This window comes from Plecotus auritus, assembly GCF_963455305.1.
Source record: "Plecotus auritus genome assembly, chromosome: 7".
In the NCBI taxonomy this organism is placed as follows: Eukaryota; Metazoa; Chordata; class Mammalia; order Chiroptera; family Vespertilionidae; genus Plecotus; species Plecotus auritus.
The window spans coordinates 73,457,905-73,471,672 of record NC_137774.1 but is presented as its reverse complement, the minus strand read 5'-3'; the positions used below and the strand labels follow the sequence as shown (position 1 = coordinate 73,471,672).

The 13,768-nt window shown below is 54.8% G+C and overlaps 2 protein-coding genes across 5 annotated transcripts in view; one reads left to right on the top strand and one right to left on the bottom strand.

Annotated features, from left to right (window-relative positions):
• MGRN1 (mahogunin ring finger 1) overlaps nt 1-1,079 on the bottom strand; it is a 52,369-nt gene extending 51,290 nt beyond the window's left edge. The window contains exon 1 of one of the 4 annotated variants that reach the window (XM_080679001.1): nt 693-1,079. In XM_080679001.1, the coding sequence (XP_080535127.1) occupies nt 693-780 (88 nt within the window). In that variant the 5' untranslated portion in view covers nt 781-1,079. The remainder of the gene's footprint in view (nt 1-692) is intronic. The other 3 variants (XM_080679002.1, XM_080679000.1, XM_080678999.1) reach the window with 3 other exon arrangements.
• A 6,604-nt stretch (nt 1,080-7,683) lies between these two features.
• On the top strand, nt 7,684-13,612 carry UBALD1 (UBA like domain containing 1). The gene is made up of 3 exons (XM_080682194.1): nt 7,684-8,517; nt 11,862-11,921; nt 12,201-13,612. The coding sequence occupies exons 1-3, from the start codon at nt 8,398-8,400 to the stop codon at nt 12,552-12,554; spliced, it is 534 nt and encodes a 177-aa protein (XP_080538320.1). The 5' UTR covers nt 7,684-8,397; the 3' UTR covers nt 12,555-13,612.
• The last annotated feature ends 156 nt before the right edge of the window (nt 13,613-13,768 follow it).

Here is a 13,768-nt window from a genome sequence, read left to right as displayed (position 1 = left end):
ACACTTAGTCCTTGGGAAAGTCACACCCTCTCTGGTGGCTCAGGTCTCTCGTCACAAAAAAAAGAGACCAGAGAACCCAGAGGTCCCCTCCAACCATTCTCCTGTTCTCCAGCAAGATTCCCAGCGATTATAATCATCTCCTCGGGCCCAGCTCCACTGTCTCCACCATACACAGGCGCCAGGAGGTCACAGGAGAGCCAAATCTCTGTCCATATGGGATGGAGAGTGTCTGAACCACTGTCTGGATCTTCGCACCAAGTCACCAAAGAGAGCCAAAACCGGCGATGGTGTGATGTTAATCTTTATGACAATGACCACTTTGTAAGCACAAGTGAAGCGCTGGGCACAGTGCTAACCCCTTGGCAGCGTCGCGCCCGAAACCTCATCCGGGCCCTAGCTGTTTCCCGAGGGTCTCCCCAGTGTGCAGACAGGGAGCTGAGGCACTCAGGGCGAAGTGACTGACCCAAGGTCACCCAGCCTGGACGAGGAGGTCAGTCCAGGGCCCCACGCACGCCCCGGGAGCCGAGTCGAGGGCGCGAGGAGCTCTGGGCAGGAAGACGGCAGGCAAGGCCGGGAACCCAGTAGAGCTCCCACCCGACCCCTGCGCGGAGGGCCCCACACAGGCGCGCCTTGCCTGTCCCACCGGCCGCCAAGGCCGCGCCACGCCGTCGGCGCCCAAGTCCGCCACTCACCGCACTTCGGAGGATAGCGATAGGCCGAGTTCGCCTGAATGTCGATGTCCTCCACGCCCGCAATGCGTCGGCTCAGGATAGAGCCCATAGTCACGGCGGGTCGGGCCGGGCAGGCCAGGACCGAGTGGGACGGAGGCGGCAGCAGCGGCGTCTTCACGCAGACATGGCCGGGAGCAGGCCGCACAGACGCCAACCCACGGCCGCGGAAGCTTCAGCCTCCGAGCCCCCACCCCCGACTCGGCCGGGCCGACGCTACGGCAGCCCTCCGCCCCCGATCCAAGGCACCTCGGGAAATGGAGTCCCCTCGCCTCCCAGGGCACCGGGCTGTGGCGCGGAGAGCGCGCCTATCAACTACATTTCCCAGGGCACTCCTCGCCCAGGTCCTCTGAAGTTGTTGACAAGCGCTCCGGGACAAACCAAATGGACCAGAAACCAGAGAGGCGGAACCATCAACCACAACGCAAGTTGTCCTTCCCTCTGCATTCCAAGCACTGCACCACCGTTGTAACTCTTTAGCCTCCTAATAATCCGTTCACATGTAGACCCTTCTATTTATCCACCTTTCATTTACCCCTCTCTGAAATATCTCCCTGAGCCACCATGGTTCTCCCCGCTTCCCAGGGTTTATCTCCTGTCCCGGCCAGCAGAGGGCACACATTTACTTGCCACCCCAAGCTTACCTGGAGAAGTGCTCAAAGAGGAAGCAAAGGGTCTGCCTTATCCTTTTCCAAAATTCAAGGCATCTTTCTGACTCTACTCCAGAACAATAACTTTGAACACGTAATTTTAAAGCGACACCCCCCGCCCCCGAAAGAGGCAGTAGACCTCTCCCCTTTTTACAGGTAGAGAAACTGAAGCATGAAGAAGGGAGGTCTGCATATAAGGTCAGAATTAAAACTTTGCAGGTTGCAATGAACTTTCCTGGCTTTTTAAAAAAATACATATTTTTTAAATTGATTTTAAAGAGGAAGGGAGAGGGAGAGAGAGAGAGAAACATCAATGATGAGAGAGAATCATTGATTGACTGCCTCCTGTACACCCCACACTGAGGATGGAGCCTGCAACCCAGGCATGTGCCCTGACCAAGAATCCAACTGTAACCTCTAGGTTCAAAGGTCAACATTCAACCACTGAGTCAGGAGGGCCTGGCTCCTGGCTTTTGACTTACATAAAACTCAGTAAGCAGGAAAGAGGGGCTTTGTTTTTACCTACTTTTCAGTTGAGAAACTGGGGTTCCTAGAAGAAAGTGACTTCCCCAGTAGAGCCTGCTGTATCAAGAAAGCAACTAAGGAGGGCAGTGGCTGGCTAAGAGTCTCTGTGCCGCACCAGCACAGCCAAGGGTTCAGGGAGCCTGAGGGAGGGCCAGCGAAGGATGAAGAAAAGGCAAACTAAGAGAAGAAGTCAATACTGCAAGCTGATGCTTTATTTTATAGTCATTAGTCAATTAAGGTAATTTACAATGTTCTTGTAAGTTTCACTTGTTATGGCAGCACTTGCTGCACCTCCCCCAGCCTATTAGCTACCCAGGAAAGATCTAGGGAGCAGTCACAAGATCAAGTTTTATTATGCTAAGAGGGCTGTGTCCTCTAAGCTGGGACTTGTTTGCGGCTTTGCCAGCATGTCAGTCCAAGGCTTAACCCTATAACTGTTCCCTACAGTCTCAAATGGTAAGTTCACCACAGTCCACATTAAAATGAGTCTTCTACCTTTCTAGAGGCCAGAATCCAGAATGCTACCTTCTGTTGTCAGGGGACCAGGAAGCCAAAACTAATAAAGAAAGTGAAAGAGTTGGATGATTGTGAGGGAGAGGCTATGTCTTGGGAGAGCTTGATTAAATCTCTTTGCTCCACAACTAAGACCCTTTTTAGTGAGCACCTACTATGTTCTAGACATTGTGTTGAGGGCTTTGCTCATATTCTCATGTAATTCTCTAATGTCAGTTCCATTTTCATTCCCAATTTACAGAAAAGTGAGGCTGGGAGAGGTGAAGTACCCCACGCAGGTCACATAGTATATAAGTGGTAAAGCTGGAATTTGAACCAGGCTACTTCTTTTAACACCACACTTCCCTGCCACCTCAGACACAGGAAGGCTCCAGTGTGCCAGATTTCATATCTCTTGTCCCCTGAAAACACCCCCACCCCATGTGATCTTTCTTCCCTTAAATTTCTTTCTGTTGAATCACATAACATTTGTATATAGACCAGCACTGATTCACTGTGTAGATATACCAATGCTGCAATTACCAACCTCCCTCTTTGTGGGGAGGGAGTGAGAGTACTGAAGACCCTGATGTTCCCACTGAAAAAATAACCCTAAGGGCACATCCTCCCTATGGATCCTGGGCCAGGGAGTCATTTCCATGGAGCCATTTTTATTTGGCTAATTAAACATTTCTCCTAATAGAGCTTTGGACTTGTGATGTATTTTTCTGTGTTTATCCATGCCCAACTGGGAGACAGTCCCTTTTTTCTTTTTTAATTTAAATTCTTTATTTTTAAAGTATTACATGAGTCTCCTTTTTCCCCCATTGACCTCTCCCCCCTCTCCCCTGCCACCCCTACCCCCAAGCACAAGCCCTCACCCCCCTACTGTCTGTGTCCATTGGTTTTGCTCATATGCATCTTTTGGTTGATCTCTTACCTCCTTACCCCCTACCCCGCCTTCCCTCACAGGTTGTACAGTCTGTCCAATGCTTCTATGACTCTGGTTCTGTTTTTGTTCATCAATTTATGTTGTTCATTATATTCCTCTTTTTTATTTTTTTTTAAATATTTTTTATTGATTTTTTACAGAGAGGGAGAGGGATAGAGAGTTAGAAACATCAATCAGATCAGCTGCCTCCCGCACACCCCCTACTGGGGATGTGTGGGCAACCAAGGTACATGCCCTTGACTGGAATCGAACCTGTGACCCTTCAGTCCGCAGGCCAAGGTTCTATCCACTGAGCCAAACCAGTTAGGCACCTCTTTTTTTTTTTTTTTTTTTTATAGTCCCTTTCTGATTTGGTATTAGTTCCACTACCAACATCTTGACTGATTCACTTATTTATTCAACAAATATTTATCATGCAGCTACTATGTGACAGGCAAAGAGACAGGCAATAGGGATCAAAGGGAGAAACCACCAGATATGGAGCTTGTAGATAGTGAGGAAACAAACACTAAAAAAGTTAAAGGCCCTGGCCTTTGTTGGTTAGAGTGTCATCCTGATACGCCAAGGTTGTGGGTTCGATCTTTGGTTAGGGCATATATAAGAATCAACTAATGGCCCTAGCCAGTTTGGCTTAATGGATAGAGCATCAGTCTGTGGACTGAAGGGTCCCAGGTTCGATTCCGGTCAAGGGCACATGCCCAAGTTTCGGGCTTGATCCCCAGTAGGGGGTGTGCAGGAGGCAGCCAATCAATGATTCTCTCTCATCATTGATGTTTCTCTCTCTCTCTCCCTCTCCCTTCCTCTCTGAAATAAAAAATATATTTTAAAAAAAGAATGCATAAGTAAGTGGAACAACAAATCAATGTTTTCCCTTCTCTCTGACTCTAAAATCAATTTTTAAAACTTTATTAAGAAGTATATGAATACAAGGTGTGGTGGGTACTATGGGGGAATGGATTGAGATGCAATGAAATAATAGGAGAGACCTTCTATTGATAGGGGAGTGAGGGAAGGCATCTCTGAGGAGGTTACATTTAAGCCAGGACTTGAAATAAAAGTAAGAGCTAACCAGGCAAACTCTGAGGGGGTTAAGCCAGGTTCCAGGCAGGGGGAACAGCATGGACAAAGACTCTGAGGCAGCACAGAGCTGATTATGATTTCTGAGCTCAAAGGCCAGTGTGGCTAGAATCAAGTAAAGGGAAGAGTATGGGAACAGAGATCAACCAGTATTGGGTCATTTGAAACAGAAAAACACATTGATTTGTTGTTCTACTTATTTATGCATTCTTTTTTAAAAAATAATTATTTTATTTCAGAGAGGAAGGGTGAAGGAGAGGGTTTGGCTCAGTGGATAGAGCTTTGGCCCACATACTGAAGGGTCCTGGGTTCTATTCTGGTCAAGAGCATATACCTTGGCTGTAGGCTCAATCCCTGGCCCCAATCAGGCAAGTGCAGGAGGCAACCAATCAATGTGTCTCTCTCACATCAATGTTTCTCTTGCTCTGTCTCTCCCCCTCCCTTCCACTCTCTCAAAAAAAAAAAAAAAATTAATGGAAAAATATCCTCAGGTGAGGATTAACACACACACACACACACACACACACACAGGCTCTAGGCACAGTTCATGGCCTCCAGGGTTGAGTCCCTCTAGTCTACACTTCTCAAGTCTCTTGAGAGGGCAGGATCCTCAACTATTCATTCTTGTGCTCCCAGAGCCAGGCACCCAGTGTATGTCTGATAAACACATCTGTGGAGTGATTGAAAGAATGGAGGTGGGGAGAAGAGGCCAAGGGATGCTGAGAAGGCCAGGACCCTGCACCTCTGTGAACTGGCTATGCCAACTTTGGCAAGGCCCTCACCTCTCTGGACCTCAGAAAAGATGAGGGCACTGCCTGAAATGCATCTTACTTTCTCATCCCCCATCTACTAGCCTCAGCTAGCAGGCCCCATCTGAGCCTGCTAAAGAATCCAAAGTCCACTTTCTAGCCAGGCTGAAAACAAGGTTTTTTACTTCTCTGCTGCTCCTGGAAAACAAGCCAGCTGGGGGACTGTAGGGGCCGAGGGGTGACCTTTGCTCTTGCCAGCCCCACCTACCCCACCCCAGTCTGGGCTGGACAAGCCTGTGCAGGTACCCGAGTGGTGCCTGGATGAGGGTGGGGGCAGGTACTTTCTGCCTCCCTCAGCAAGTAAAGCCCCCAGTAGGCCCTGCCAACACTCACCCTCCCTTGCCAGAAACACATCCTGCTTGCTCACTGCATGCCTGCTCTTCTTCAAGCGCCCTGAACACTGGCAAAAGTGTAAGGAGTCCTGGATTCCAGCTTCAGTTTCCTTATCTGTAAAATGGGCTTGGACTCACTAGACAGAGGCAAAGAGGTGAGTACTAGAAATGGTTCGCTGAATGCCAGGCCCATGTCAAGCTCCTCATTGGCATTACTCCATAGCAGTCCTGGGAGAGCTCCTGGCTCTCACCTTCAGTTCTACAAATGAGGAAACTGAACTTGCCCAACATCAGAGTCATTAAGTGGCAATGTCAAGCCTGGCAACCAGGTTTGTCTGGCTCCAGAACTTGTTCACCTTCCACCATGCCCTGTTGCTGTCCCAGTGGTAACACTACCTATACTCAGAGCTGCCTATCATGTGCTGGGTACTTTACCCACATTAATTCATGTTTATGATACTAGACATTGACTGCAGGCCCCCTACTGGAAATGGAACTAGTCAACTCTTGGTTCATGGTTGACACTTAGCCACTGAGAAATACGGGCGCAGAGGGAGGGGCCATTCTTTTTTGTTGTTGTTAATCCTCACCTGAGGATATTTTTCCATTGATTTTTAGAGACAATGGAAGGGAGAGGGAGAGACAGAGAGAAACAACAATGTGAGAGACACATCCATTGATTGGCACCCGGACCAGGGCCGGGGAGCCTGCAACCAAGGTATGTGCCCTTTACCAGAATCAAACCCAGGACCCTTCAGTCCATGGGCCCACATCTATGCACTGAGCCAAACCCGCTAGGGCAGGCCATTCTTAATAAGAGCAGAAATCTTCTGGCACCATCAGGGTTTGGAAAAAATGGTGGAGAGTGAGTGATCTCTATAAGGCAGAAGAAAGGCCAGTGGACAGGTGACTTCAGCCAGGGCTGAAGCACCCACTGGAAGTGGACACTGAGTCCTCTTTCAGCCAATGGATCAAGCTCCCCACTCTAGCAGAGCTGGATTCCCTCCTCCACATATACCAGCTTCCCCTATCCCTCACAACTCTGGGACCTTTCAGGCCCTGTCCACACGTCCCCCATCCTCCTCCCACTCGCCAAAGTCAACCCCTGGAAGGGTTGAGAGATCCAGGAAAAGCACCGCAGAGAAAGCACTGCAAGTCTCTACTCCCACCTCTGGTGGTGGGGGGAGGGGGGATCGGCAACCGCCCTACCCAGTGTGAGACAGTCCCTCCCCCCTTCCCCCATTTCAATCCAATCCTGCGGGCTAGGCCTTGGGCAGGGGCGGGCTCCCCTAGAACCAAACACATCCATAACATCCCCCGAGCCCACTGGATCCCTCTGTCAACATCTGGTCCCCACACTGCCACAGCCAGTGATTCTATGTGGATAACGGATCAGATCTATTAAAACCCTTCAGTGGCCTTTAACACTTGTATGTTTCCTGAGAGCACTTTCCACACTTGCAATTCATTTGTCCTTGGGATTTTTGACACTCGCCCCCACCCCAGCCCCGCCACCAGCGGACCCCTCTTGGGTTTGCTCTCTCTGTACCGGGGTCACGTCAGATCCCGGTACAGAGCAAGGGCCCAACAAGTGAAACTGGCCTAGGAAGCGAGGAACCGGGACAAGGTCATTCAGAGCGGTGACCGAGCCACTCCTCCTCCTGGGGCTTCTCGACTCCCCGAACCAGGCTCTGTTCCGGGGTTGCCACCCCCTTGCCCAACCCAGAACCCGGGACCGTAGAACCCAGAGGTCAACCGGAAGCGGCGCGTGCAGGGCTGTAAACACTTCTCGCAGCGCCCCACCCCAGCGCTCTTCAGCCCCGCCCCTGCCCGCCACGTGACACATAGGTCCGCTCAGACTCAGTGCCCGCCCCAAATGCCACCGCATTGGGCGCCCAGCTTTGTTTACCTTATATGGCCAGGTCCTAACACCCTGCGGTCGCCCATTGGCAGAGACGGAGCCTCACTCACTTAACGTCACTCGGGACCGTATGTTGCAAATAAACTGGAGCATTCTGGGTATAGGAGTTCGGGGCTTTTTCCGGAACTGGCTCCGCGCGGTCCTGGCGCCTGCATGTTAAGGGCGAGATTTCCGGCAGAGAGCACCAGATTTTGCGTGGGAAAGTGGGAGCGTCGCAGGGAAGGAACCCCGAGGAAACAGACTGTCGGCCTCGCCTGCCCATCCAGGATGCCATTCCTACCTAACCCCAGAAGTTGCTCGGGCCTACTGTGTACCTGGCCAAGATCCAGGCCAGGGCGGGACCCGCTTCCCAAGTGCGCGATGCGCTCGGAGTGTTGGGGAGACTTGGAGGGCTTCCTGGAGGCGGTGGTTTTGAGCAGAGTTTTAAAGGGCAAATTTACTTATTCTTTGAATGAATATAGGCGCCTACTATTTGCCAGGTCTCTGGGGCCTCGCGGCTTAGTGCTTCTGATTTGTGCCAAAACTGTTAGGGCCCTCTTCCCCAAAGGGTGCGCCCACGCACCAGAGGGATGCCAACCACACCCGGGCTCGCCAGGGTTTTGACAAAGACCTCTGGCCTCCGCCTGCTGACCCCGTTAGTGCCAGGGCAGAGGCGCGGATGCCCAGCTCTCGTCACGGCCCGCCTCTGCACACAGTAGGTGCCCGGCGTCGGACAGTTTGGCCCACAGCCCCCGTTGGAGCGCGGGCGGGCGCGGGCGGACTACATCTCCCAGCATGCCCCCCGCAGTCCCGGAGCCAGGCGAGGCTCGGTGAGTCAGAGCCGCACAGTAAATATTTGTATTAGCCGGAGCCGGCTCGCTAATGGTGGACGCGTGAAGCCGAGGAGCGGGCAGCGCGGCGTTGGTGGCGCCATGTCCGTGAACATGGATGAGCTTAAGCACCAGGTCATGATCAATCAGTTCGTGCTGACGGCCGGCTGTGCGGCCGACCAGGCGAAGCAGCTGCTGCAGGCGGCCCACTGGCAGTTCGAGGTGCGCGGCCGAGCGCCGGGGAGCCTGGGATCGGGGTCGGGGGCTCGTCCCGTGGAGCTTGTGCGGTGTGGACACGTGCGGTGCGCGCTCCGCATGGGCCGGGGTGCGAGTGGGCGTGCTCTGGACCCGCTGTCCCGCGATCGCGCGCTCGGGTTCGAGTCCCAGCGCGCTCACGCGGCGGGCTAGTCGGGCCTGGCGCCGCGGCCGAGTCGACGAGGCCCCCGGAAACGCCGCCCGCGCGGGGTGAGCGGGAGGGGCGGCTCGCCCCCTCCGGGGCCCCGAATCTCGGACCCTAAGTTCCTGGGCGGTGAGGATACGGGGACCCCCACTTTTGTTCCGGCTAAGGCCAGGGCGGGGCGGCACTGGGGCCGGGACACAGTGGGGCTGGCGGCCGGAAGGAGGACGCCCCAGGCCTGGGTCGAGCGGGACATGTTCTACCCGCCTTCAGTCCCCCCTCCCCGAGCCTCGGGGTTGGGTCTGAAGAGCCCTGGGGCCCACGGGCGGAGTCGCCCCGCGTGTGTGGGTCTGCGTGCCTGGTGGGCAGCCCAGAGGCGCGTGTGCCAGCGTACATGTGCATTTGTATTTACGCACGCGCCACGCTGCGTGTGGGCATGTTGGCGAGTGTAAACACGCAGTCCACCTGGGGCGCGGGTGCGGGGTGTGTGCTCCGTGCACATACACGTCGCCGTGTTACAGCTAGTGGACATGCGTGTACACCCAAATGTACGGTGCTGTCTTGGGGCCCTTCTCTGTTGGCAGGGGACTCTACCTGCAGAGTGCAGGCATGGTGTGCGGTTCGGTAGCTTCAGCCCTCACCGCCTCCTCCCTGCCCGCTCCTTCCCCCTACCCCCCCTCCAGGCCTCCCTGACCCATAGAGCACTAGTGCCCAGGCTTGTGCTACCAAGAAGCTACCTTTCCTAACTCAGCTGCCCCAGAAATAATTCAAGGTAGTACCTAGGGATGAGGCCAGAGCCACTTGAGCTCCATTCCTCACAGGTGTAAGGGCCCCAGCCTCAGGCAGTTGTACTCTGTGCCCAGCAGGGGCCCAGGAGCCTAGTTCCCCATGGGGAGCCAGCCCAGGAAAGGTGTTTGGGCTTGCAGGAAGGACCAGGAGCCAAGAGAGCTTCCTGGGGGTTGGAAGGGATCAGAATTCCCAACTGAAAGTTGGGATAGTCTGAAGACACAGTGGCCTATCCGCCCAAAGGATCCTTGCTTCCTACCAGAGATCTGATGACTGTGTGGCCCTCACTCCAGAAGATGCTCTCTCAGGGAAGGTCATTTCCCCTCTCTGGCCTCAGTTTTTTCCTTTGTAACTTGGGGGTGCAATAGCCCCCCACCCTCAGGGCTGGCAGCCGCACCCTGCAAGAAGCTCCCTAATCAGCCCGCTTGTCTCTGGGGCTGGATGTAGCAAAACTTGCAAAACCACATTCATGGCAGTTTGCTTGAATCCCACATCTGCATACATGGCTCCCTTCCTGCCTGGGGCTGGGCGGGCAGGTGTCCATTGGGCAGGCACTCTCAGTCCAGCCCACAGAGCCTGGCAATATGGCAATAGCTTGGTGGTCACTCAGGCAGTATAGGTTGGTGTTGATAGGTCACAGGAATTCAAAGTGTGGTTTTGAGGATTGAAATGTCTGAGGGAAAACTCTGATCTCAAGCAGGGGCAAGAGCAACTTGTAGACTGGGGGCTCTGATGGCCCCCCAGGGGTAGGACCCCAGTGCCCGGGGTTCCCTGAGCCTCAGTTTCACCATCTGTAAAACGGGGATATGAATACAGGAAGGTTCACTTAAGGTGAAAATGGGTCATGAACCCCCACCCAAACCTTAGGTCTCAGGGTGGGAGTGAATGAGAGGTTCTTTATGGCTAACCCCCTTCTGCCTTCTATGCCCCAGCTGGCAGCCTACTGGCTGAGGGTCTGACCCAGCCAGCTGGAGCCTGTCTTTTTGGGTCATATTCTCTGTGATTCAGGTGTTAATGGGGACAGAGGCTGCAGGGAGAGGAGGAACTTCTGTCTGCTTTAAGGGGTGGGGCAGTGTTTCTCCCTGAAATTCTCACACTCAGTGGCCTTTGGAGCTACTGTTAGGAGAAGAATGGTTTGGGGGTATCCCTGGGGCTTCATGGGTGGGGCTGGGAGTCAGGAGGAGGTGCTTAGAGACCAGTACTTACCTTCCCCTAGCTCCCACACCCTATTTGGTGACACAGGTGGGGTTTTTCAGCAGGAAATGCCCAGAATAATTCATTTGATTGTACTTTAAGAAAATTACAAAAACCCCAGAGAAACCCTGGGAGCCAGGTTGGGTTTCTGGGTATGTTAGGGGCGGGGGAGGGGATGGGCAGCGCAGGGCTGTGGGGAGGCCAATCTGAGGGGGTGGTGATGGGAAGAATGGGAATGGCAGGGGCTGCTTAGAGCTGGGCCTGGGACTTGGCAAGGCCTGCCAGACCCTTCACACACTTGACTCTTTCCCTCACCAAGCACTTTCGCAAGAGCAGCTGGTTTCCTTATTTTCTTTGACGCCCTCCTGCAGGGGCTGAGCCAGGACACACCAATGCCAGCACCTCCCTGGGGGCTCTTAGAGGCCACACTGGAGCCCCCTCACTCCAGTCCCCAGGGCCTCCAGATGAGCTGGTCTGACCCAGGCCAGCTCTCATCCCCCTTTCCTCACAGTCTTGGGTGTAAACTCCACCTCTGCCATCCTCCTGCTCTGTCACCTTGAGAACATTCTGCTGGAGACTCAGGTGAGCGGGGCAGGGAGTGCAAACCCAGACCATCCTACTTAACTCTGGCTCTCCCAGCTGGAACCACAGATCTTAGGAGGTCACTGTTGCAAGGGAGGGAACTTGGAAGCTACCTAGTTCAGTCTCTTTGTGGTGCAGATGGGAAAATACTGAGGCCCAGACAAGGGTGGAGTTCCTTGGTCAGCCAAGGAAAGGGACAGATGGGTCACAGACTTGACATCTAGGGGCCTTGGCTCAGAGATGAGGAAATAGGCTCAGAGAGGAGTAGGGGCTTACCACCCATGGAGTTGGTGATAGTTGGGCTGAGGTCTCTGGGAGGCCTTTCCCCGTGAGACTGACCAAGGTACTACCTGCTACCCAAGTCACAGTGCTGACACCAGGTATGTGCAAATTGGAGGCCCCTGGTGTCCAGATGGCAGACATTCGTGAGGGTCTTCACCACCCACCATGCCTGCCCAGAGGTCCCAGGTGCCTCCTTGGGAGGTGGTAAGGCTCGAATGGTGACAGGCCCAAGGTGGCATCAAGTCCCAGAGAGCCTGGGAAGGAAGGAGGGTAGCAGCAGGGTCGAGCAGGGGCTGAGAGTAAGCTTGGGCTTTTCTCCCCACAGACGGCCCTCAGCGCCTTTTTCCAGGAGACCAACATTCCCTACAATCACCACCACCAGATGGTAAGTGTCCCCTATGGCCTCAGGGGCAGCTGTGGCAGGGGTCTCCAGTGTAAGCTGCGGTGGCTCTTGGCCATGGAGCGGCCACTGGGACAAGACCTTCTCAGAGCCACCAGCAGGTGTAGCAGGCCAGCCCATTTCAGCACCGCACCTTTCCTTTGTGAGCCCCTGACTGGTGGACTGGGGGGCAAGGGGCATGTGTCTCCAGTTAGGAGCCATTGGGAGATTGGGGGCCTCCCAGAAAGAGTGCTCACCCCTCCCTCTCTGCTCTCCTCCCCACAGATGTGCACTCCCGCCAACACCCCTGCAACGCCCCCCAACTTCCCAGATGCCCTCACCATGTTCTCCCGTCTCAAGGCCTCTGAGAGCTTCCACGGTGGCGGCAGCGGCAGCCCAATGGCTGCCACGGCCACATCACCCCCGCCGCACTTGCCCCACGGTGCCACCGGCAGCTTTGCAGCGCCCAGCTGGCCAATGGTGGCCTCACCCCCAGGGGGACCACAACACCACCAGCCGCAGCAGCCGCCCCTGTGGACTCCAGCACCCCCTTCCCCTGCGTCAGACTGGCCACCCCTGGCCCCCCAACAAGCTGCCTCAGAACCAAGGGCCCACCCTGCCATGGAGGCTGAGAGATAAGGGAGGCCCCTCCCCCCTCCCGGAGGCCAGGACCCCGTGGGGCGGGGGAGAAGACATCTCCACTGGCCCCCTTTACCCTCTGCCTGCACCCCCATTCCCTGGAGCCCTGGAGGGGAGAGACTGGACCCCCTGTGCCAGCACACAGGCTGCCCGCAAGTATGCAGAAGTGCAGGCACGCAGCACCCAGCTTGCATGGATTTGGTTCAGATCACCTGGGTGCTGGTGGACAGAACTTCAGAGACCAAACAGTCTTTCCCAGAGGACTCACCCCACCTCAGGAGGCTGCGGACACTTGCCTGGCTCCTAGCAGAGACTTGCCTGGCTCCTACTGTGGAGCTCCTTGTGGGCAGGCAGGCATAGATCCCCACCCTCGGGAATGCAGAGCCTTCTCCGCATGTGTGCGTGTGGCTGTGTCTGTGTATTTATACGTATGTTACTCAAGAAGCAACCTAGTTTATGGGGCAGCTGGACTTTGCATGTTAGAGTGAGCCCTGAGTCCCTTGCCTGCTGCCCCCCTCCCCAGGGCCCTCTTCTCTCCCCCCACTCAGCAGACAGCCTTCCTGTTCCCTGCAGAGAAAAGGATTGTGGGAAACTCCAGAACTCTTCCCACCCATCCCCCAGTGCCTGCCTGCTGGGACTGCCTGCATGCCTTGCCCAGAGCCCGGGGTACCCCATACCCATTTCCTTTCCCCCTTTTAACAAAGGAGAAGAAAGAGTTCCAAACCACCACCAGGCTCTGTGGTCTTGCCTCTTATCCTAAGCTTTGCTGCCAGCTGGCTCTTTTTGGGAGGAGGGCGCAAACTGAGCCCAGAACAGAGGGCTACCCTCCAGTCCCGCACTGCTCCTGTGTATTGCTGTCTTTTCATCCACAACGTGCACTGGGATCTTTCCCCTACCCAAGGCTTTTCCCATGAAGTTAGTTTCTGGCCTGTGTTCCCAGAATCCCAGCTTCTGTCTGCCCACCCTTCCCCCTTCCTGGCTAGAGGGATCCAGACCCCTAGGGCTAACAACTGTCTTCCGGTCTGCTGGAGTTTCACATAAAGACCTTTCTTTCTGTCTCCAGGCCCCAATGGCTCGCTGAGGGCTGGACCCTCAAGCCCAACCTCCAGCAAACTTGGTGGGTGGGGCAGGGCCTTCTTCTGGGGAGGCGCTGGCCACAGTCTTCAGGCTTAAATGCAGAGCCAGTGAGGGCTAGGGACAGGACCAGGCTGGGG